The 22,832-nt window shown below is 47.3% G+C and overlaps 1 protein-coding gene across 1 annotated transcript; it reads right to left on the minus strand.

Moving 5' to 3' along the window:
* Nucleotides 1-300: 300 nt before the first annotated feature.
* On the minus strand, nucleotides 301-22,507 carry CPLX4 (complexin 4). The gene is made up of 3 exons (XM_016136952.2): nucleotides 21,379-22,507; nucleotides 16,569-16,656; nucleotides 301-528 (listed from the first exon to the last, which is right to left on the minus strand). The coding sequence occupies exons 1-3, from the start codon at nucleotides 21,543-21,545 to the stop codon at nucleotides 301-303; spliced, it is 483 nt and encodes a 160-aa protein (XP_015992438.2). The 5' UTR covers nucleotides 21,546-22,507.
* Between the last annotated feature and the right edge of the window lie 325 nt (nucleotides 22,508-22,832).

Genomic DNA, 22,832 nt, shown 5'->3' on the forward strand with positions numbered 1-22,832 from the left:
CTGTCCTGAAGATCATGAAGCGGATACGCATTCTGCATCATTCATAACTGGAATCCACACTTAGCCACATTTCTAGCTAAAAGGAAAGCGTGTTTCGCGCTGCTGGGTGCTAGCTAAATGCTCTACCAGGGACAGTTAGAATGTCAACTCATCATCTGCGTGTTTGCACAGAGCTTTGTCATTCTGGGTTTTCTAACTCTGTTCACTATATTGAAGTATACGCCACTCAGAATGCTCCACAGGAGGGCGAGCGGTCCCCTCCGCCCTGCCCTGGTCCCCTCCCCCACCCCCGCCCGCCCCTCACATCACCGAACACTTCTGCTCCGCCGTCTGCTTGATTTCTGTGAAGGTGGCCTGTGCTTTCTCTTTTATGGTGTCCAAGTCCATGTTCTGAAGATTCTGTAACTGCCCAAGAATAGAATCCTTGTCTTCTTCCTCTTCCTGATCCTCATCTACCATTTTCCGGAGGTCTTCGGGCAAATCCACGTCGTCTCCAGCCATCTGGATTTGGTTCTCATCCATTTCACTCTGTACACACACAAAAAAACACAAATATGGAGATAGAGAGACCACGCCAAAACGGACAGACAATCGCGAAACGCAGCAGGAAGTTGAGGAAGCGAACGACACGGGGTGGGGGGGGCTGTCTCTCAGCAGAGCCCGGGCCTGGTGGCAGTCGTGGGGGCCGCAGGTCCTGACTGAGACACTCCTCTTTCAGGGCACTTGGTGGATCAGAACCTTCAGCACAGTGGATTTCAAAGTGTGGGGCACGGACCCAGCAGCATCAGCATCGCCTCGGAACGCGTCACGAAGACACATTTTCAGGCCTGCGGAATCAGACACTCCGCTGAATCAGCCCTCTGTGTTATGCTGATGCAGCAAAGCCAACTCGGGGCAGCTCTGCACGCTTTGCTGTCTGTTGGCTCCAGGCTGTGACTCAGTGGCCCTGGCTGACCCCGCTCGGGAGGACGGGGTTCGGGTTCGTGGTGGCCTGACAGAGTTCCCGCATTTCATCAATTTTTAGCGGCAACTTCTGCCTAACCACGGTCCTTTCCCTCCCTTCTGCTAGGCAGGGGCCCCTCCTAGCCACAGAATCATGTCGACTTCAGCCTTACATCCCTGGCACCTGGAAGCAAGTCTGGCACCTAACACTTGCTTATTCCGTGACTCGCCGAAGGCATGGCTCCAACTCAGCATTCTGTCCAGGCTCGTGTCGTGGGTGCCCTGCAATTCCTCCTGTGTTTCTAGGTATGGCTGTTACCAGATATCCTAGTGCATGTTGCCTGGTGTTAAAAATTAGTGTGTTTTGTTGTGAGAGAGGAGAATCGAAAGAAAATATTTTTCTATAAAAGGCATAAAGGATGCCAACTTTCCCAGATGGCTGCCGCCGGATAATTTTCTGAGATCAGGTTGCAATAGGAGGTAAACTGGGCTTCTGGGGCAGAAAAGACGAAAGTGTCAGAAAAGCAAATGACCAGAAAGATCTAAGCAGGCCTCAGGGCCCACCGCTATGTGCTGTGACCAGCCTGGAGTTTGTTACCGAAGCACATGACAAATCACATAAAGATAAAACGATCATCTTAGTCTTAATCAGACCACGTTGATTCGATTTTAGAAGGAGTTTGTCACCTGCTGAGTCCCCAGGCAGAACTAAAGTCAGCACCTACAGAGAGAATTTCCCATGCCTGGTGCTGAGTAGAGATAATCATAAGCAAACATCGGTTGTCTCTAGGTCCAAAGGGCCAGCTAGTGTGACGTGTAAACTTGACTCCATCTATAAGGTTAGTCTCCGGGGGCCTTTCTCATTCTGATACTACGAGACTCTATACTTCCCCAACTGATCCCTCCAGAGCTTGGAGGCCGCAGCCTTTTCCCAGAGCTTTTATTTTGTTCTCTGGGCAGAGTGACAGCAAACCTGGCTCCAGAAAGGGCTGGAGAGGCCTCTGACAAAGAGCAGAGAAGCCCTCGGGAGGCCAGGTCCTCTCACAGCCCCTCACGTAGACTCCTGAGAAGGACCACTCTCAGAGTCACCCCCTGAGAAGAAGCCTCTCCCTGCACTTGGCCAGGCTTTGGCCCTTCAAAGCGCTTAATGGATTAATTAGTTCCTCGTCAAACTGTTGTGAGGATTAATTAGTTAGTTAATCCCCAGGGGCTCTCAGCCAATCCTCCACATCTATTTATTTTTTATTTACCTACCCTAGAGGTTGCCTTCCTTGCTGATCATCCTCTGGGCATTTTTGCAGAAAGCAGAGGAAACGCAGCACTGCAGCCTGGAGTCTCAGCTCCCGTAGATGCAGGATACCTGCCCTCCCGTGTGCGCCCCGAAAGAGCATGCACCTGCCTTGAAAAGTCTTTCCTGGGACTTCCGGCACCCCTGCCTCTCTGCGGATGTCACCAGGTTCTAACCTGGTCAGAGTAGCTGCTGTGGGCCTCCGGGGACAGCCAGCTGCTGCTCACGGGGACCGGAGCTGCTCCTGAGGGCGCACGGCCGTGACCTCCCATATCACCTTTCCTGGGGGATGCTGTGCGTGCCTCTGGAGAAGGTCTGGACCAGTTTCTTTTATTGAGGAAGACTTTCAGGCTTACTTTCTCTCCATTCCATTCGCTCAGGGAAGGGACAGCCGTGGGGTTCCCCTTTGCATCATAGCTCACAGAGGGACTTTTGATAGGCACAACTCCTAACGTGGTTCTCAAGACGGGTCCCCAGCAGCAATGGCAGCAGCTCCTGGCATCTCGTTAGAAATGCACCTTCTCTGGCCTCGCCCAGATCTGCTCTGGGGCTGGGCCCGGCTCTGACACCCAGCAAGCCCTCCTGGTGATTCTGGTGCCTGCCCAAGTTCTAGAAGCCTTGCTCCATGTTCCTTGAAGACGGGGGCTATAATGTACTCGTCTGTAATCTCAGAACCCAGCAGCGGCTACAGACAGTGGTCTCCTTGAATAATTCGTGGGCCCTCTCGTCACAGACTACAACGGCCTTACCGATGCTTGCGCGTGCGGGTCCTCTTTGCTGTAAAGAGTTCTATTTTTATAGCTAATGACTTACTTATTTTTAAACTCCTGCTGGGGCAGTGCAGCCCAGAGTGTTTGTTGGCTTGAGAATCAGATTGCCCAAGCGTGAAAGTTAACCTCACCATTTATAGGCTGTGTGACCCTGGGTACCTTACACGACCTCTCTGAGCTTTACTTCTGTGTCTATAAATGGGAATTCTGTTGTTTGCCTTAGATTTGTAGAGGATTAATTAGATGATAGCTGAATGATTTGGAATATATTAAGCACTCGACCAGCAGTGGCTATTCATAGTTGCGGGAGCCCTCCGAGGTGGGCAGGGGACTTGCACTGGACGGTGTGACCCTTGCACATGGCAGCCAGCCCCATCAGAAGGCCTCGCTCTCTTTGCACCTCTCCGCTGGCCTCAGAGGAGCCTGTTGCCTCCCGTCGCCAGTGGCTCAGCTTTCCTAGCAAGCTGGGCCTCTTCCTTTTCCTGTCGGCCCTGGGCAATCAGTCCTTGGACGAAGCTACCTGGAAAGCTCCTTTACCCCTTGTCAGGCCCACCCTGGGGTTTGCGGATCTCGGAGGCTATGGCCTGACAGAGGTCCTGGCCCCCGACCCGGCCGTCTTCCCCCACAAGCCCTGGCTCTGTCCCTCACTGGGAACCTCATGTGTACGGTTCCCAGGGGTGGAACCCCTGCCCCACTCTTCAGCCCCAGCAGTGCTCAGGCCAGCAGCTCAGTGCACTTCGAGAGGATGGACCTGGTGCGGGCCCGGGACGCATCTAGGCGGGGAATTCGGGTCCTGGGCAGCCAGAATGTGGTCTGAAAGAGGAGTGTGGGCTCTGGGAGGCCCGTCCACACTTCTCGCCCCACGTGAGAGAGCGTGGCCTGAGGAGGGACAGCACATCTAAAGCATGGGGCCGAGGCAGGTGGCCCCAGATGTCCAGTGCAAAGGCCGTATTGGGTGTGGTCAATAGCTGTGGCCAGAGTCCTACCATCACCATCCTTCCACAAGGGCAGTGCGACTGACCATCTGTCAGCAGCACGGTTGCCTCGGTGATGATTCTCGTACAGGAATTGGCTTCCAGGGGCTGCAGCCTGGGCCGTGGATGCCTATGACTAAGGGGAGGGCAGCTAGACAGGGCCAGTGAGTGGCGAGAAGACAAAATGAAGTGCTCTGCAACCGAACCTGAACCCGCGGCCTCATTAGTCCTGGGTCCTAACCAAGTGAGCTAGCTCAGACCTAGGACAAGTCAAGGGCCAGGGTGCCATCTGTAACAAGCTGTGGCCAACCCAGACTGCTGTTCTGCAGAAATGACTGATGATAGTGGGAAGACTGTGGGGTTTGGAGTCAGGAGACTTGGTTTGAGTCCCAGTTCTGTCCTTCACCCACTGCACGACCTTGGGCAAGTCACCTTACGCTTTGGTGCCCAGTGGGAGGGCCCCTCTGAGGATTACTGAGCAGATCGAATGAGACATGTGAAACGGGCTTGTAAGCTTCTAACTCTGGGACAAACGGTAGCTGTGGTTATTAATATTTCAGAGGAGGAAAGCGGCTCAGTGTCAAGATCCTCGTTGAAAGAGTCTCTGAGATAAAGAAGGCCATGGACGGCGAAACAGAGGGTGGGAGCATGTCGCCCCTTACGAGAGAGATCCGGGTCAGAGCCAGCAATTAAGGAAAACAAGTGGGATTCATGCGGCAAACCCCAAGCTGCCTCCTCCTCGCCTAACGAACCGCCCCGCTGACGGGACCCTGCCTACAACCCAAACAATGAACGTCTTGTCCAGATTTTCTGCTGCCCACGGACAGATCTCAGGTTGGAGAGACCAGAGAGATATTTTGATACAGTTCACACACTAAGGAAAGGCGGTAATGCCTCATTACCCCCCGCAAATACAAGCACAATACAGCCGATATGAATCAGCTTCCGGGAGGGAGGGGAGGTTTAGCTCTGAGAACCATGGCATGGATGAATGAATGGATGAATGAATGAATGAATGAATGAACAAGTGAGTCAGTGGAGTGAACCGGCATACCATTAGGGGACCTATAGGCTACACTTCATTCTTAGAGGTTCTGTTTGAGAGGTTTTCTCATTTCTAGAAATCTTATCAGTTTGGGATATTGTTGAATGCAGTTAAGAGCTAATTATTTTTATGCCGGCTGACCAGAGTCAGTTTTAATCTCTTGCTTTTTAACAAGATGTATAATCTTAATTGCCAGAGCTGGTGGCCCCATTATGTAAATAACCCCCAAACCCTGCCTTTGTGACTCCCTGTGACTGATTTCTGACTTTGAGGGGTCAGCACGACCCTGGATTTAGACTTCCTACGCCCTTGATCTTGATAAACTGGCCTTCGTCTTGTAGCAAACTTGAGATATGATGACCCACTCTCGTAGATGGTCACATTGTCAAAAAGCTGAGCGTTCACCACTTTTTAGAGTCTAGTCGATCCAGTTTGGTGTATAAGGAAATACCAGTGTGTTTTATACTCAGCAGATTTGATTTGTCTTTGGTTCGCCCACCTATTTTTTGTCTATATGATACTAAGCGGCTGGATCAATGGATTTCTTTCACTTTGACGAGTTTATCTGACATTGGATGTTCGCATATTTGTGAGGATCGTGGACTTCAGCAGTCACCTGTCCTCGCTGTCCTGGTTATGAGCGAGGGCGCTGCAGTGGCTCCAAGGTAAGGTGACAGCGGCCCCTGGTTCCTGTTCCGACAGCGTTTATAAGACATTGGGGAAGCGGGGATATAGAGCAGAGAATACAGCCGTTCGACAAACACCTCGGCACAAAGTAAAGTTGAGCACAGCCTGCTATGCCCATAATAAGGGGTCTCGGGGCCAGACCAGGAGGGAGTAGGTGTGAAGCCTTGGGGAACCAGACTCCAGCAGATGTTCATTCTTGTCCTGACCAGCCGCTGCGGAAGGACAGAGCCAAGTTTATGTTCTGTTCCCCTGGGGTCAGTGGTTTCAACCCTGTCTGAGCCTCTGAATCCTTTGTGAAGCACTGAAAAATACCGGCGGCCAGGGCCCACCCTCAGAGATTTGGCTCCGGTGGCGGGGGCCCAGGCAGGAGAATTTTTTAAATGTTTCCTGAGTCATTGTGTGAACCATGCTGAGATCCTCTTCCAGGGCTTGCTGGTCGCTCCTGCTCCTGCCTCACACTGCTCTTTCCTCGTTAGCTACTTAAAGGGCCCGCAGCACACGCAGGTTAGAACAGATGGTTTGGATTTGCGGATTTGACTTGCCGAATGAAAGGCGTCATTTTATAGTGTTGACTGCGAGTGTGCACATATAGGGCCCTACATGGAATGAGAGTTTCTAGAACCAGCCATGCATGTCTTACACTGCCTTCCTTTATATAGGCATCCCATAAGGACTCGAGAAGCATTCCGAGGTCACTTATCCAAGCCCCCATTTGCAGATGAGGAAACCCCAGTCTGGCGACGCTATTGCGTAAATGTCATCCAGCTTGTTAGGAGATGAGAATCCAACGCAGCCGCCAGGTCCAGCAGGGAGACATGGCTGGCGAGTCAGATGGGCTTGGGGTCTTATCCTGCCTTGCCTTTACAGGCTGCGTGACCTTGGGAAGTCGCTTTCCCTCTCTCAGTTGCTATTCTCACCTAGGAAGGGAAAAGGACGTCTACCTGCCTTATGGGGTGGTCGTGAGGATTCACTGAGAAGGCCGTGCCAGGGGGCCAGGGCTCTTCCTTCCCTTCCCCATGTCCCCTTAGGACATTCAGTCCATGGCTCTGTCAAGGGTGTGAGTAGAAGGAGCAAACTGAACTGGGGCAGGACGGAGAAGGGACGGAACAGAGGGACCAGGGGGAGCCTCTGATGGTCTCTCCGCCCTGCCCCCAGAAACAGCTGCTCAGAAGCCGGCAGTCTCCGCGTCCTGCGGGGCGGCCTCACGAGCTCCTAATCCGAAGAAGGAGGCGGGCAAAGGAAGGTTCACAGAATCTTTTTTTCCTTTTTGAAGAGGCAGATTTTAAATTCAATTCTAAAGGAGCTTTTGGTGTGACACGTTTAAGGACAATTCTATTGATACACTTTCTTCTACCTCTTTATTCAAAATGAACGATGCCCTTAATACAGCAGACAAACACCAGGTGTAACTAAATCATATAGCTCAGCAGGAGGCATGACATTATTTTTCAATGGCTAACTTAGATTGACAATTCCATTAATAGGATTAGGGTTCATTGTGGAACTGTTTTCTCGTATTAATTTGGCTTGACTTACATATACATTTTGAATTAGCTAGGAAGAGGAGTACCTTTGTTTTTAGAGATAATCTTGTGGCTTCACTTAAAATGTACTACTTCTTCTATCTGAAGATATAAGACATCTTAATAATAATGTAAAGTAGGCTTTGCATTTTACACAAAATTATCACTTTGCATTATGATTTTATGATGTTGGATCCAGACTCATTCTTCTCATGAAAAGCTTTTTTTAATATAACTCTTAGGGCAGATAGATTCTTTCTGCGGTTTTTGATACTTTGTTCTTTACATGTGTTTTTTGTTTTTTTCTTTTTCCCCAATAACATCGATCATTCAGCAAACCGTGTGTGTGTGTGTGTGTGTGTGTGTGTGTGTGTAACATGTCAGGCATCATGCAAGGCACTGTGGACAAAGATGAAAAACTCGGCTCTTTTCGTTAAGGACCACACAGTCTACTGGGCGAGAATATGCGGGGTGGTAATGAGGTAAGAGGCATGCACTCGGTTATCGCAGGAGCATGGAGGATGGTGGGGAGAGGGAAGCCATGGAAGGTTCTGGAAAAAGTAGCACTGCCTTACAGGAAGGAAAGGGGCCAGGGGAGCAGGGTACAGAGGACAAACAGAGAAGAAGGTACAGTCCACGCAGGGAGGGAGTCGCAAGAGGTGCGGTTGGAAATATAGGAGCCACATCATGGCGTACAGGCCAAGGGGTTTGGATTTGGACTTCCTTCTAAGTCATAGTAAGCCTTTTGCATGAAATAATCACTGTGCTGAAAAGCAAGAATCTACTACCAAGATTACTCTACCCAGCAAAGTTACCGTTTAGAATCAAAAGAGAAATAAAGAGCTTCCTAGATAAGAAAAAGCTAAAGGAGTTGATCATCATCTAGCAAGTAATAAAAAAAAAAAAAAAGGAAAGTTAAAGGGACTTTTTTTAAGAAGAAAAAGAAAATAAAAAGATCAAAATTATAAATAATGAAATGGCAGCAATTACATACCTATCAACAATGGCTTTAACTCTAAATGGGTTAAATGCTTTAATCAAAAGACATGGGGTGGCTGAATAGACAAGAAAACAAGACCAATCCATATGCTGCTCAGGAGAGACCCACTCCAGATAGAAAGATACACACATACATTGAAAGTAAAGGGACGGAAAACATACTTCAGGCAAATGGAAACAAACAAACAAAAAACCTGGGGTAGCAATATTTATATAACACAAAATAGACTTTAAAACAAAGGCTGTAACAAGAGAAGAATCCAGCAATTCCACTTCTAGGTATTTATCCAAAGAAACCCAAAACACCAATTCAAAAAGACGTATGTGTCCTTATGTTTTGCCACATTATTTACAACAGCCAAGATATGGACGCAACCTAAGTGCCCATCAATAGACGAATGGATAAAGAAGATGTGCCACATATATACAATGGAATATTACTCAGCCATAAAAAATAACAAAATCTTGCCATTCGCAATTACATAAATGGACCTAAAGAGTATGATGCTAAGGGAACTAAATCATACAGAAAAAGAGAAATACCATATGATTTCACTTACATGCAGAACCTTAAAAACTAAATGAACAAACAAAACAGAAAAAAACTCATAGATACAGAGAACATTTTGATGGTTGTCAGATGGAAAGGGGTTTGGGGAGAGATGGATAGGAAGGAGAAGAGATTAAGAAGTACAAACTGTCAGCTATAAGAAGTCACGGGGATGCAAAACACAGCATAGGGAATATAGTCAATAATGTTGTAATAAGTATGTCCGGGGTCAGGTGGTGCTAAACTTATCCGGGTGATCACTTCGTAAGTTATGTAAATGTTTAATCACTAGGCTGTACACTGGAAACTAATATAATATTATATGTCAATTATAATTGAAAAATAAAAAAAATTATTTAAAAAGTAAAAAATAAATAAAAAGTCATAGTTAACCTTAAAAAAAAAAAAAACAGGGAAGGAACAGGATCAGACTTGCATTTTGGAAACCACATTCTACAGTTTTGAAGGGACCGAGACTTGAGAGCCGTTACAGTAAAAGAGGTGAGAAACCATGAGACCTGCACTTGGGGACGGAGTTGAGAATTACTTAGGAGGTGACATTAAGGCGACTTGGTGACTGGCTGGATGTGAGGCTGGAGAAGGAGGGAAAAGTCCAGTGTGACTTCCAATTGCCAGGCTGCGGGGCGGGCTGCCCTGGGAGCCTTCAGTGGAGGTGAAGCCCGCAGGAGGGGCAGGTTTAGGGGACAATGAGGGGCTCTGTTCGAGATATGAGCTTCGAGGTGCCTAAGTAGAGGCAGATGCAGCGGTGACTTTTAGGAAGAAGGTGGGGGCAGGAGGCATAGATTTGAGAGTTATCGACACACAAGTGATGGCTGAAAGCAACAGCAAGGTACCTTCGTCCGAGGAGAACGTGCACTTGAGTGAGAAAAAGAGCAGACTAAGGGAGCACCCTGGAATGCTCCAAAATTTGGGGGCTGACGCCGGAAGGGTAACCCATAGAGAAGCCGGAGAAGAACCGGTTTAAGGAGAGTGAGAACCAGAAGGCCGGTGTCCAGAAGCTGACGACAGAGAGGGAGGAAGGAGGGGCCGATGCTAAACAAAAGGAAGAGAGACCAGGAGGTCCAAAAGGAAAATAAGAGAACCATCTGTCCGAGCGTCTGAAGGAGGGAGCTCTTGGCAGGGCGGTGGGAACCAGTCCATTCGGAAAGACACCTAGAAGGGCGTGTTTACGCAGAAAGTGGTGTATGTTTTTGTGGCGAGAGACTGGACTCTTTGATGAAGGCGAAGCCAATAGAGAGAAAAACCTGAAAATACAGGATTAACGAAGTGAGATCCAAATCCAGCATGAGCACCGTGGATTACTGTAGGCGTTTGAAGTCCTCTAATTACACGTAATTTGAAAGCCAGAGAAAATCAAGTGGACGTGTGTACATGATCACGATAATGAACAGCATACTTTGCTATCTATACGTTAGATTGCCGCCGTTCGATTAGTGCACCTACTTGACTCCTTATGTCATTACAACAATTGAAAGTGGTCACCGAAAGACATGAGTGCAACAAACGACATTGTCATCGACAGTGAGCGACAAACTCAGAGAGGAGGACTTTTACGGTGTGTGTGCAGGCGAGGGCCCACCTTTCTCCTTCTCGGAACCCAGACTTCCTTTCCCGCCAGCAATCGAGCAAAACTCTTATTCACAGCGAGATCATTTCTTTAGAAAACACAGTTCTAATTCCAAGATGGGACATAATTATCCTCATTAGACCTGACAGCTCCTGGGAAAACATTTTCCTCAGATCTGCTCTCTGTTGGGCCTGGGGAAAGGGAAGGACCCAGAACGGCCTCCTGCAACCTTGGTGACGTGACCTGGGGACCGTGAATGCGGCACCCAGGGTCGGCCCTCGTTGGCTGAAGGACCCCGTTAGTGTGGTGGCTTGCCCAATGTGGACAGGGCTAAGAATTTTGCAAATTATGGCGTGGGGGGAAGGTTGTTATTAGGAGCCCATCAAGGCTCTTGTGACTTTTGCTTTCTGCTCAGTGCCTTTTTCTTCATGTTCAGATCTCAAGTCTACCATCCTGGGTGGAGAGACATGGGTTTGAGGGAGTGTGTGTGTGTGTGTGTGTGTGTGTGTGTCGGGGGGTGGGGGATGGGGGAACGGGGCCTGCAAAAGTACCTGGTGAAGAATAAGGAAGCTCGAAGCCCTGTTTGCCACAGTAAGCTTTGTGATCTTGGGCAAGTCCCTTAATTTACATGAGTGTTATGATTACGCATTGAGTGTACACCTATGTCATATGTCATATAAGAAGTAAGTTTCATAAAAACAGAAACGCCACTCACGTGCTGGGTTCAAGGAGCCAAAGTACCATGGTGGCCACGAACCTGCACCCGCTGTAGGAAGAGACTTAGAGAGGTGGAGGAAGGGGCTTCCGTGTGCCCCTCAGATGACCCTGCCCAGCCTGAGGTCATCGCCAACTGTTAATGACAATTCCATTGGTCCTTCTGACGTCTTTTGATGACCTTTATTCTTGGTAGTCACCATGCCGTACATTGTGTTCCCAGGGCTTATTCATCTTCTAACTGGAAGTTTGTCATTGGGTCCCTCTTCACCCATGTCACCCACCCACCCTCGCCTCTGGCAACCACCGATCTGTTCCTCCCATGAGTTCGTTTTTCTCAGATTCCACATACGAATGAGATTATACAGTAGTTGTCTTTCTCTGCCTGACTTATTTTTCTTAGCATAAGGATCTTTACATCCATTCACACTGTTGCAAATGTCAGGATTTCCTTCTTTTTTTATGGCTGAGTAATATTCCATTGTATAGGTACACCACGATGGCCATTTTTAACTGCAGCAATCAGATATGCAATCACTTAAATGCAGTAATCAAGATGCCGTGCCCCACGCAGGAGGTATACGTAATGACTCAGGCACCTGCTGCCCATCTCCAACCCGGAAGTTCCTCTCCGGCCCTGACCTCTGTCAGTCCTGCCCCGCGGCTCTTTCTGGCCAACCAGCCCCTCATTCCTTTTCTTCCAATTCGCCGGACACATTGCCATGGCCTTGAGCTTCCCGAGTCACGGAGATGCCCATGGACACTCACTGCCTTGCCTCTCAGGCCTCCCTGCTCCTTATCAGAGCATCCAGAAAATGAAAACCTGCAACGTTAATGTCCATCCTGGTTTTTGGATGGCAGTCTCTAGGGTTACTCTGCATAATCGATGAAGACCTAACGGTTACCTACAGTCGCGTAATAGCCAGCAGCACGAGAATCAAAGCATGGCCTCCGGGGCCACAGTCATGTCCCCAAAGCCGGCTGCTCTCAAGGCCACATGTCCAACAGTCCTTCGACTATCTCTCAATGACCCTGAGTTACCCACAATGCCTCTCCATACTGGTTGCTGCGGAGACGGCTAGAAACCTCTCTGTCCTGACATGTCCCCGAGGACCCCAGGGCTCAGACGCTCCTCTCCCAGCCTGTCCCCACCCAGTCACGAATGGGTACTGCCGCCTCCTGCTCTGTGACAGCTGCTCCCAGGACGGTGCACCCAGGCCCTTACGCCTGCTAGCCCAGCAACCGCTTGAGAATAAAATGCACGAACTGGTCCTTAGTATCGAAAGAATAGGCTCCAAAGAAGAAAAAGTCACCTCCAGACATTTATTTCTGTTCCGCCTCCCCACTGTCCCCACCACCACAATCGCGGTGACGGTGCATTTCCCTGGGGTGTCCCGCGCGCTTTGAGACTGGGAACACCAGGGGGCGCGAGGGGCCCGGATTCCCGTCCCGCGCGCGCGGCTGCTGCATCAGCTCCGCCCTGAGGCCCGCGCCTGGCTTGGGCAGGATCTGTCCGCACAGGCAGGAAGCAGCTGCCCCGGGGCGGATCTGGGGGCCTGGGGAAGGCTGCTGTCCCCCAGCACCCCTTTCAGGCCGCAGGGTCTGTTGAAGGCCCGCTGCACCAAGAGCCTCGATCGGGTATGGGGGAGGGGAACAGGTAACCTGCGACAGCCCCTGGAGCCAGAGGAGGTGCCCAGGGCTGGGGCTGGACTTCCAGCACAAGGTGCCGCCTTGAGCTTGGGGCGTTAGCCATGTCTGGGGATAAATAGACGAGGTGGAATATGAGCCCCAATGTTGATTTTTTTAATGGTGCGCTTTCTATTAGTTATCGCTTTATGGATATCGTGCATTGGCTTAGAATTCCCATGTGCTTTACAAAAAGCGGGCAGTTGTATTATCAGCATTTTTAGTTGTTATTCACCCTATAGGCTAGTTCTTGAAGCATTTGTGCGTAGAATCTATTTTTACAAAATGCGGCGATCATATAAATGCGGCTCGGGAAGGCCCCCATCTGAAAGCAAACTCTGCAGCGGAGGGTGAACTGTAGACTGCTTCCGAGCGACGTTCTCATCTATTTGTTCCGATCGTGTTTGGAGTTTAGTCAGTGACACACGGCTGTGACGTCACACGGCACAGGAGAAGGAAAAGCAACGTGCCCAGCTGCTGGGGTGGGATTTTGTGACATTTGCTGAAGTAGTGACCAGTACAGGTGGTCCCAGAGGTCTTCGTGCAGTGTTAAGCCACGTGGAGTTCCAAACTGCACTAAAATTGTTGGGACGCCTCGAATATTGAGAGCAGAAAGAGCAGAGACCTTGCGGCAAGAAGGAGCTATGTTCCAATCCTTTTGTAAGTTTCTCTTTTTCATGGTTTGAGAGGCTGAAGTTCCCATCGTGGTTCTGTCGCTCAATCAATAGCTGTGGGTTTTTGCAAAGCTATTAAACCTCCCTGGGCTGCAATTTCCTTAAGCTAAAAGAGTCAGTGACATTAGATTCTTAGAAGAACTTGGGGTCCTTGAAAAAATCGGGAGAAGTCTCATATGCATTATGCATTAGAAACAGCCATAGAGCGGGAGGGGTATGTGAGCATCGCAAATCATGCGATGAAAGATATTGGGCTCCGCTGCTCATTTATAGACTTTTTCATGGTTCATCCCTGTCCTCTCTTCCTCCCATTCTCCATTTGGCTTTAGAGAGCAGCAGCCTATGCAGATATTGTCACTGTCACTCCCCGGGGCCTGTCCCTTTCCAGAGAGGATACGAATGTGCATACTCTTCCTTCTTTCCATAGTTTCTGTCGGAGAGGCTCTTGTCCCAGAGGATAGTTGGCTGAGAGATTTGGGGATTATTATTATTATTATTTTTCTCTGAAGAGCATCAAAACCTGGTTAAGCCTGGAGGTGTTCACCCCTAAGGATTCGGAAGTGAGCAAGACCACAGAGTCGCCGTTAAGGCAGAAAACGAACAAAAGCTCGATTCGTGAAGTCCAGGGGCCTGGAGCCCATCTGTCGACACCCGTCAGTGTGCTTGTGCACGGTCCTCGGGATCCCCGGGTTTTGTTATAAACGGGACATCCGTGCACAGATCACCTCGTCATGGCGGTGGTACGAGCTGCCGTCCATTGAGCCCTTCCCATTAGTCAGGAGTTCTACCGGGTTCATTACGTTCCCTCAGACAAAGACCTTATGAGGTAGGTATCACTGCCCCCACTTTATCAGTGAGGAAATTGAGGCTCAGGTATTTTCAGAGGCCGCCTGAGATTGCACGGTGCCAGAGCCTCGGAGCCACAGTTGAAACCCAGCTCTCCTTACAATATCTCACAGACGGACAGCTGACAAAAATAAATCCTTCACCTTCGCGGAAGAGACATGGCCTGTTGGTCGTGTGTGTGTGCGTGTGTGTGTGCGTGTGTGTGTGTGTGTGTGTGTGTGTGTGTGTGTGTTTCGTTTCTGAGTCAGGCCTCCTGCCTCGCGGAAGCCACGTTGCTGAAGACAGCCAGGGACATCCTGGGGAGTTTCAGGAAATCCCCCAGACAATGGGAGTGGAGGGGACAGTGTTTAGCGGGCGCTCCACTCTTCCAAAACGCAAGCACAGCGGGGAAAAAGTCCGTCCTGCACCAGAGCAAGGAGCGCAAAAGGCCTGGCGTTCTTTTCAGAATCCACTGGTCTCAAACGGAAATGAGTTTAAATTTCATTGTGAGTTTTTCATTGCTAGTTTTTCAGGTTCCTGTGTCTTAGGGGTCAATATTTCCCTGAGGATGGCTCTATTGAACTCTGGTGACTTCAGCAGTGACCTTGCATGGCCAGTGGGCGCGCTCCCTTTTTTCGTTCTTATAGGCCCTGTGGTCAGCTTTTCCAGCACCTTCAGGGAACCCACTGGAGGGACTGGTTTAGTGGCACTTTCTAACCCCCCCCCCCGCCACCCCCCTCCACACACACACACACACACACACACACACACAGCCGACTTGGAGATGGCTTCGTACTTGGGGATCATGTGCTTTGGCGGGATCTTTCTCTGGTTTCTCCAGGTGGAAGGTGTTTTCTAAGGGAGGTGTGCCTCTGGAATATGAAGGTGACCATCAACCTGAAGGTGACGGCGGCGGCGTTTAGAGGAGCCGAGCGATCCCCAGGTTGGGGGAAACGAGAAGTGAGCCAGAGGAGCAAAGTGCCGGGCCCTCTGTCACCCCGGATGCAAGCCTGGGAACACGTGGGCATCCTCTGCCCGCCTCGCAGGGAGATAAAAGCCTGCTTGAGGCAGAGTGCACCGTCGAGTGGTTTTCGGTTTACAGTCGGCAGAACCAATCCTACGACTTCTCTAAAGCGATGACCCCACCAGAGCGTCCAGGGGTTCGTCCTCTTGGCCAGCACCAAGACGCCTCCATCTTGGGGTGATGACCGGCGTTACTGCATCGCCCCCCAAAGAAGGAACCAATCGTTGCTTAGATGCAGAGGCAGGACGTGTAGAAGTCAAGACCCTGGGCTCCGCCGTCACCCGCTGCGCGGCCCGTGGCAGGAGGGTGGCTCCTCTTTCTGTACCCGTGTCCCCTACTGTGAGAACCTCCCTCACAGGACGGCTGAGGGCACTCAGCGAGCCGATACTGGCCGAGCGCTTTGAACAGCGCCTGGCCCTCGGAGCCCCATGAATGCCAGCTGTGATTATTGTCCCCACTGCGTCTGTACACAGAAGCGCTACAGTCCTTACGTAAATCTACACGAAAACGGCCTCTGTAGGGATCGGCTTCGGCTTCGTTGTGCCGAGAGGAAATGGGAGGTCACGGAGGGCGAGTGACTGGACTCTACTCTTTACAGACGAGTTGGGCGCCCTTGCCGCTGTATCACGGTGCCTCGGTCAAGGTGAGGATGCGGACCCTCACTTATCCGCTGTTCCCACCCTCACCTGCCGTTGCACGAGCCGTGATTTCGGCTGCCCGTGGTCAACCGCGGTCTGAAAATAGTCGATGAAGAACGCCAGAAATAAACGATTCATAAGTTTTCAGTTCTGGGCGTCCCGCTCGGTCCCTCCAGAGACGAGAATCGTCCCTTCGTTCCTGTCTCCTCGCCGTGGACGCCCCGCCCATAACCACTTGGGAGCCAGCTCAGGCTCAGGTCCCCTGCTGAGATGCCACAGTGCTTGTGCTCAAGAAACCCTCATTTTACTTCATGCCACGTTCAAAGAACTCTCGTTGCAGTATATCGTCATCATTGTTCTATTGTATTATGAATTATTACTGTTAATCTCTTACTGAACCTAATAAATCACACTCCATCATAGATATGCATGTATAGGGAAAAAACAGTATTTTGGGGTTCAGTGCTATCTCCAGTTTCAGGCGTCCATCCCCTGGGGGCCTTGCAACGTAACGCCCGTGGATAAGGGGGGGACTACTGAATGTGTATGTTCATGAACGTGACCCTTTGCTGACAATGGACCGTTCTCCATTTTTTAGTATGTAAGAAATGACTGGATATGGGCTGCGTTGAGTGTCTCACCTTTGGGAGTCTGTACTTTTCTCTGAGATGAACTCTCAGGCAGGCCCTCTCCGCCTTTTTTTGTGTAAATGCGGCATCTCTTTCCATCCTAAGAGGAAAAGAAGACAGGATCAAAGGACAGGAAAAGCGGAGGACATTCTAGCCCCTGCTCAGAGAAGCCAGACCCTAGGGTACACCTTCTGGATCCCCTCTGCCCTCGGGCATGGCGGGCGGGGGTGCTTTGAGGCGCATGGTGTTTGGGGGTGTTATATAAGGCCATTTCCTTTCACCGTCACTCCCTCTAGACCCCAGTTTAGGTTCAGGGTTCCCTTCCCTATCTGGAAGGGAATGTCCCATACGAGGTACGGGAGGTTGCAAAGTGCTTTGGGGACCACCTAATTGGACTCGCGACTATGCTGGTTTTAAATAAACTCCTTTGCTCGTGATAGTCCAGACCGAAGCAGACGCCTTAGGGATGTCTGCAAAGCCCAGCGTACGTAGCACCTTCTCTCCCAGCTGCCCGCAGAGGCACGTTACTGGGGTGCAATTGATACACACGGCCCCGCCCTCGGCTGCGTTGGCCTGGACCGAGCTGGGTAAAGGAAATCTCTTCTCTGGGAACTTGGGATTGGAACTGAGAAAGACAGGGATGTGCCGTGTGGCTGGGGCTGTAACGGGTACACTTGGAGGCTGGGGGCCGCGGGTTGCACCTGCCGCTTGGCTGGGCAATAGATGGAGAGAGCTGATTGCTGGGAAAGAAGAACGAAGCCACCAGACAAAAACAGAAGCAACAGGAAGAGATGGGAAAAGAGTGCTCGTGGCTTCCCAGAAGCGTTCTGGTTCCTAGTTCAGCCCCAGGTGGGGCCCGGTGGGATTTCTATTCATGGGTTTGGTGAAACGTCTTTGCATGAAGCATCGTTTGCATTAAACGTTGCCTATTTTCGTTTTCGGGTGGCTCAATTGGTTTCTGTTTCTTGAGTTTTGAAGTCATTTTTAACCATTACCACAGAAGGCTGGCTGAAGGAAGGGCCAGATCTGAAGCGCTCAGACTAAATCGCCCCTCCCTGGGCCCTCGGCTCAGGCACGCCCTGAGCTCACTGCCCTCCACCAAATGAATGTCAGGCTTGGCACAAGCAGGAGAGAACCGGGGTGGGGGTGGGGTGGGGTGGGGCTCACGCTTCTAGTTTTGGAGAGGGAAATGGAATGAGTGATTGACCCGAGAGATCAGTGACCGCCCCCCATCCCCCCACCCCCGCCGCTCCAACATTTTATTATGAAAAATTTCAAACATATGGAAAAGTTGAAAGAATTTAAGGTGAAATCCACTCACTCACAATCATGATTCTACAATGAGCACGTACTATGCACATTTTATCTTTTTTTTTTTTATTTCAGAGTTGTAGATATCAACACTTCCCATCCCAAACACTTCAACATTAACTACAGTTATATATGTTTGTAGTTTCATCATCTCTCTCTCTCTCTCTCTCTCTCTCTCTCTCTCTCTCTCTCTCTCTCTCTCTCTCTCCTATTAGTTCCATTTCTGTAACCCAACCCCTCTTAAAACGTAAAGAACATCACCGGGGACATGCCCTCATCCCCACTGCCAACCAATGCCTCTTTCAAAGACCACTATCTTTTTTTCATCACAGATGGGCTTCGCCTATTCTAGAGCTTCATATAAACGTAACAATACGCTATGCATTCTTTTGTGTAAGGCTTCTTTCACTCAGCAGAAAAAGCGTTTGAGATTTATCTAGGTTTTTTATTTAGCAGTAGTTTGTTCCTTTTCATTACTGAGTATACTCTGCTGTATGAATATATCACGTTTATTTTTTCATTCTGCTGTTGAACACCTGGACTGTTTCCTATTTGGGGCTACTGTGAATGAAACTGCTATGAACATTTTTGCTCAAGTCTTTTTTTGAACATGTATATTCATTTCTCCTCAGTAATATCTAGGCATGGAATTGCTGGGTTATAGGGTGACTTGGTTGAGTAAGTGCAGTTTTATTAGATACTGTTACACCTTATCCCAAGTGGTTACACTGTCTTACATCTGATCAATGAGAAGAAGAATTCTAGTTGTTCTGACCAACATTTAATATTATGTCTTTTTAATTTTAGCCATTTAGTGTGTAATGGTATCTTAGTGTGATTTTAATTTTCATTTCCATGATGACTAATGATTATCGGGATTTTTTTTTTTCATGGAGTAATTGGCCATTTATATATGTTTGTAAAGTTATTTGTTCAACTCTTTTGCTCGTTTTTGTTCTTCTGTTACTGAGTTTCAGAAGTGTTTCATATACCCCGGATCCCAGTCCTTTGTCAGATATACATTTTGCAAATATTTTCTCTGTCTGTGGCTTGCCTATTTACTTTCTTAATGGTATTTTTGGTGTACACAAGCTTTTAATTTTGATAACATCTCACTTATCGTTTAAATTTTTTCTGGTAATTGCATCGTTCATGTTTAAGAAATCTTTGCCTATTTCCAAGTTGCAAAGGTATTCTAGGCTTTTTCCTAAATGCTTTATAATTTATAATTTTTGCTTTTATGTTTAGGTCTGCAATGCATATCGAAGTTCACGTTAGAAATGGTACTGTCACAATTATACCATGACTAAGGTGAAGGGACATTTTATTATAATTGAGAGATGGAGGGATAAACAGATTAATGTATTATTTAGACCTTTCTAAATATTTAGATATAGACCTTTCAGTACCAGTGTTATCAAGTAGTGGGAAAAAAAAAATCTAAACATAGAAATAAAACAAAAATGAATGTGCAGTAGAGTACTTTATTAATTAGTTTTTAGTTTATAATTTGTGGAGTCAATCCCACAACTTTTCTAAACTGATGATAGCTTTCGAAGGCTTTTATTTGCTAGTATTCATTTTAATGATTATATATGCTTTACTGTCTATAGCTCTCTCTGAATGTAACTTGTGATGAACCATTTTTGATGCCAACTCCTTTATATTGTATTGTAGGTGATGAAGCTCTTGAAAATTCAAGCAATGGACTGGTAGTCATGCCTCTTGCCAAGCCTCTATTGTCTTGCTACCATTTCCTAAATTAGGTGACAACATAAATTTGTAATATTCACACACATACATACACATAAAGATGTGTAGTTGGCAAATAACCCAATCCACTGACTGACCATATCGTTTGGGCATTTTTATCTTTGATCTGTCCAGATATAAAATTAAGGAAAACTAGGACATTAGTTAATCCAACAGATGCTATATCTGTGACCAGATTTATTGCTTGGACATATTAAATGATATTTTATGTGATCAGGTGTATGGTCTACATTTCTGATCATTTACTTTTCATAAGTCCCCTTGAGCTGAGAACATTTGGTGCTATTGTTCTATTTCTGTTTCTTCATTATACTTGTCCTTTTACATGTCATAGGCAAAACTAGCCAATATTGAAAGAATGCTGCTTTTTTTTTGCCCTAATATTATCTTAGCACCAATAATTTTTGCAGTTGCATTTACTTGAACTTACTTTAATTTACTGAGCCAAACATAAGTATTTTAGATAATTTATAAGCCATAATTTCTTTCAGAAAAAAATACGACAGACAAGGTTCCTATTAAATATAGGCCATGGTACTTAGTTTCCTCCAGGTCATTAACCTTTTCACTTATAATCATCTTAGCAATAGGACTTAGGCAGCTATTATGTAATTGATCATTAGCAAAATAGCCGTGGCAGCAAAAAAACAAACAAAACCCCCTTTTTTTGGTAATATTTGATGAACATTTAACCTCAAGATTGATGCTTCAATTCTTAGTTGATTATTAAAACTCTTAATGCTATGTTAAACTTTTAAAAAATTACATATAGATTGATTGCACTTAAAGATCAATCTTTAACATTGAAAAATTGTTGATGATATTCACATTCCGTATTCTTAACTAAAATGTTACTAATATTTTATCATTATTACATTTTATATAGCCAGGAGAATGTTATTATTTTTTGGAGGTCTATGGCTGAAGTATTTAAGAGTGAAGTATCATGATGCCTGTAATTTACTTTGCAATTTATTCTCTATATCATTCATCTATCATCTAGCTAGCTAGCTATCCATCATCTACCTACCTACCTACCTATCTATCCACCTATCATCATCATTAATCCAACTAATCCATCTATAGGTAAATATGGCAAAATGTTAATTGTACACGTTACATCATAGGTCCATATAGGTATTTGTTATACTATTCTACTTGACTGTATCTTTAAATTTTTCATAATAAAGTCCACAAATGTATTCATAGTCTTTGAGAAGCCAAGTCTTATGACATAATTGTTACATTGTGCTTTCTAGGCTCTCTCTCTCTCTTTTTTTTTTTGCCCATGTGAGATCAAGAAGGTTGCACTGTATGTTCTTTAAGGCCCTCTTCCAGGAGCAAAGTCTCAATTCTTACAATTTGAAAGCTTTCCATTTGCTGGGAGGGTGAATTTAGGAAAGGCTCTAAAGATAGGCTCACAATTTTTCCTCTGAACAGTTAAACTGAAATCAATGAAAACATGCCTATATCAGAAAGGGTTAAGTTACACCCAAAATGATGTGCAGATTCATTTATTTTTCATTTCCATTCATACAAATAGGACATAGTGACTGCAGATGCTACGAAATCGTTCACTTTTGCAGAAAACTTAGGGGTTTTCCTATAAAGTTAGAGGCCAACAGCACAAGGAAAAACATCTATTTAAAGAGCGAAAAGAAACTGGGCAACTGAAGCAGGTACAGCCAGCATTAATCGCTCTTTGCTCGTAAAGGGAGATGGAGCTGCGGGTACTCACTTCTCTTCGATCATTTGCTTTTGATATTCCTCGTATTCTTCTCTGGTCATCCCTTGAGCTGCTGCGGGATCGGAAGTGCCTCCTTCTTCTTTTTTTTCTTCAGACCCACCACCAAATCCCAAGTTCTTTACCTGGTTAGTTATCATAGTTTTCATAAAGAAAGCCATGGTTTCGGACCCAGAGAAAGAAAACCAAAACTCAGAAAAAAAAAAAATGTGCAGAGAAAAAAAAAACCCCAGAATCTCCAAATATCCTTAACGATGGCCACACTTAAGAGCAAAGAACCTCGCACGGCTTCCTCTCTTCAAGGGCACAATGATAGAGAAGAGTGGTTTGTGGGCCATAAGCTGGATTAAAGAGGCGAACTACCTTGTACTCAGAGGCAGATGGTTCAGATTACTAAGGCACACAATCAGATGGAACCGACTACTTTCTGAATTAATACACTAAGCTAATTTCGGAAGCTAATGGGAAGAAAAATCCTTCCCATTATCTATCCCTTTCTCCCCATCCATTTCTAAATGTTAGATTATAAGCACAGCAGGGCTTCATCCAGAGTTCTGCTTCGATTAAATTAATCAGAGCTGACATTTTATGGCTGTAGTGGAATTTCCAAATTCCAGCCCTTAAATACAACATCCTGTTAAAAAGTGAGTCCAGTGAGACTCAAAACCAAAATGCTTCGTTAAGCAAGAATAATCCTTTGATCCATCATTTTATCTCATTGGGCTTTAACTACTATGAGAGGCTTTGCTTTTGGTTTGCTTGGGTTCTGTGCTGTTCCAGTGGCTACTGTGCTCTTTACATAAATACCCGACTGAGGGAAGTCCACAGGGGCGGTAGGGTCCTTAACCTACCGCTGGAAGAGCACCTCAGCCTTTTCCTGCACTGAGATGTTACGTTTCTGCATGGAAGTGATGTGCTGGGCACTTCCAATGGTCCCATCCAGAAGGTTAAGGTCCTATGTGAGTCCCGTCATCAATATGTAGTGGGGTCACCTCTATCTCTGACATACAATCCACTTCCTGGGTGCTCTACCTCAGCTCACTGGTGCACCTGGAGAAAACCTTTGACCATGTTTTATCACGCAGCAGATTCTCGCCCGTTGTGGTTTTCCTCAGGTCAAGGGAGGAACTGAGTATGGCTAAGACTTTAATCTACATTAGTTCCTTTCTAATTAAAGCACTCCAAGGCGGGGTGGGTGGAGGTGGGGGGGGGGTGCGGGGGGGGGGGAGGTGCCTGTTGGGGGAGGTGAAAAGATGCAGGCTATTCGTAACCTACGCTTATTATTATTTTATCAGTAGGCATGAGCCCTCTCAGGAAATAATGGCTATCCTTCAGATTGTCCGGAACTGTATAACCCGGATTTTTGCCTAAAATGCTTGCTTTATACATTTTGTTTTCCCTTTTACTAACCTATTTTAAAATATTGCTAAGACGGTCTCAGAGTGGAA

This window comes from Rousettus aegyptiacus, unplaced genomic scaffold, assembly GCF_014176215.1.
Source record: "Rousettus aegyptiacus isolate mRouAeg1 unplaced genomic scaffold, mRouAeg1.p scaffold_m13_p_12, whole genome shotgun sequence".
Taxonomy (NCBI): domain Eukaryota; kingdom Metazoa; phylum Chordata; class Mammalia; order Chiroptera; family Pteropodidae; genus Rousettus; species Rousettus aegyptiacus.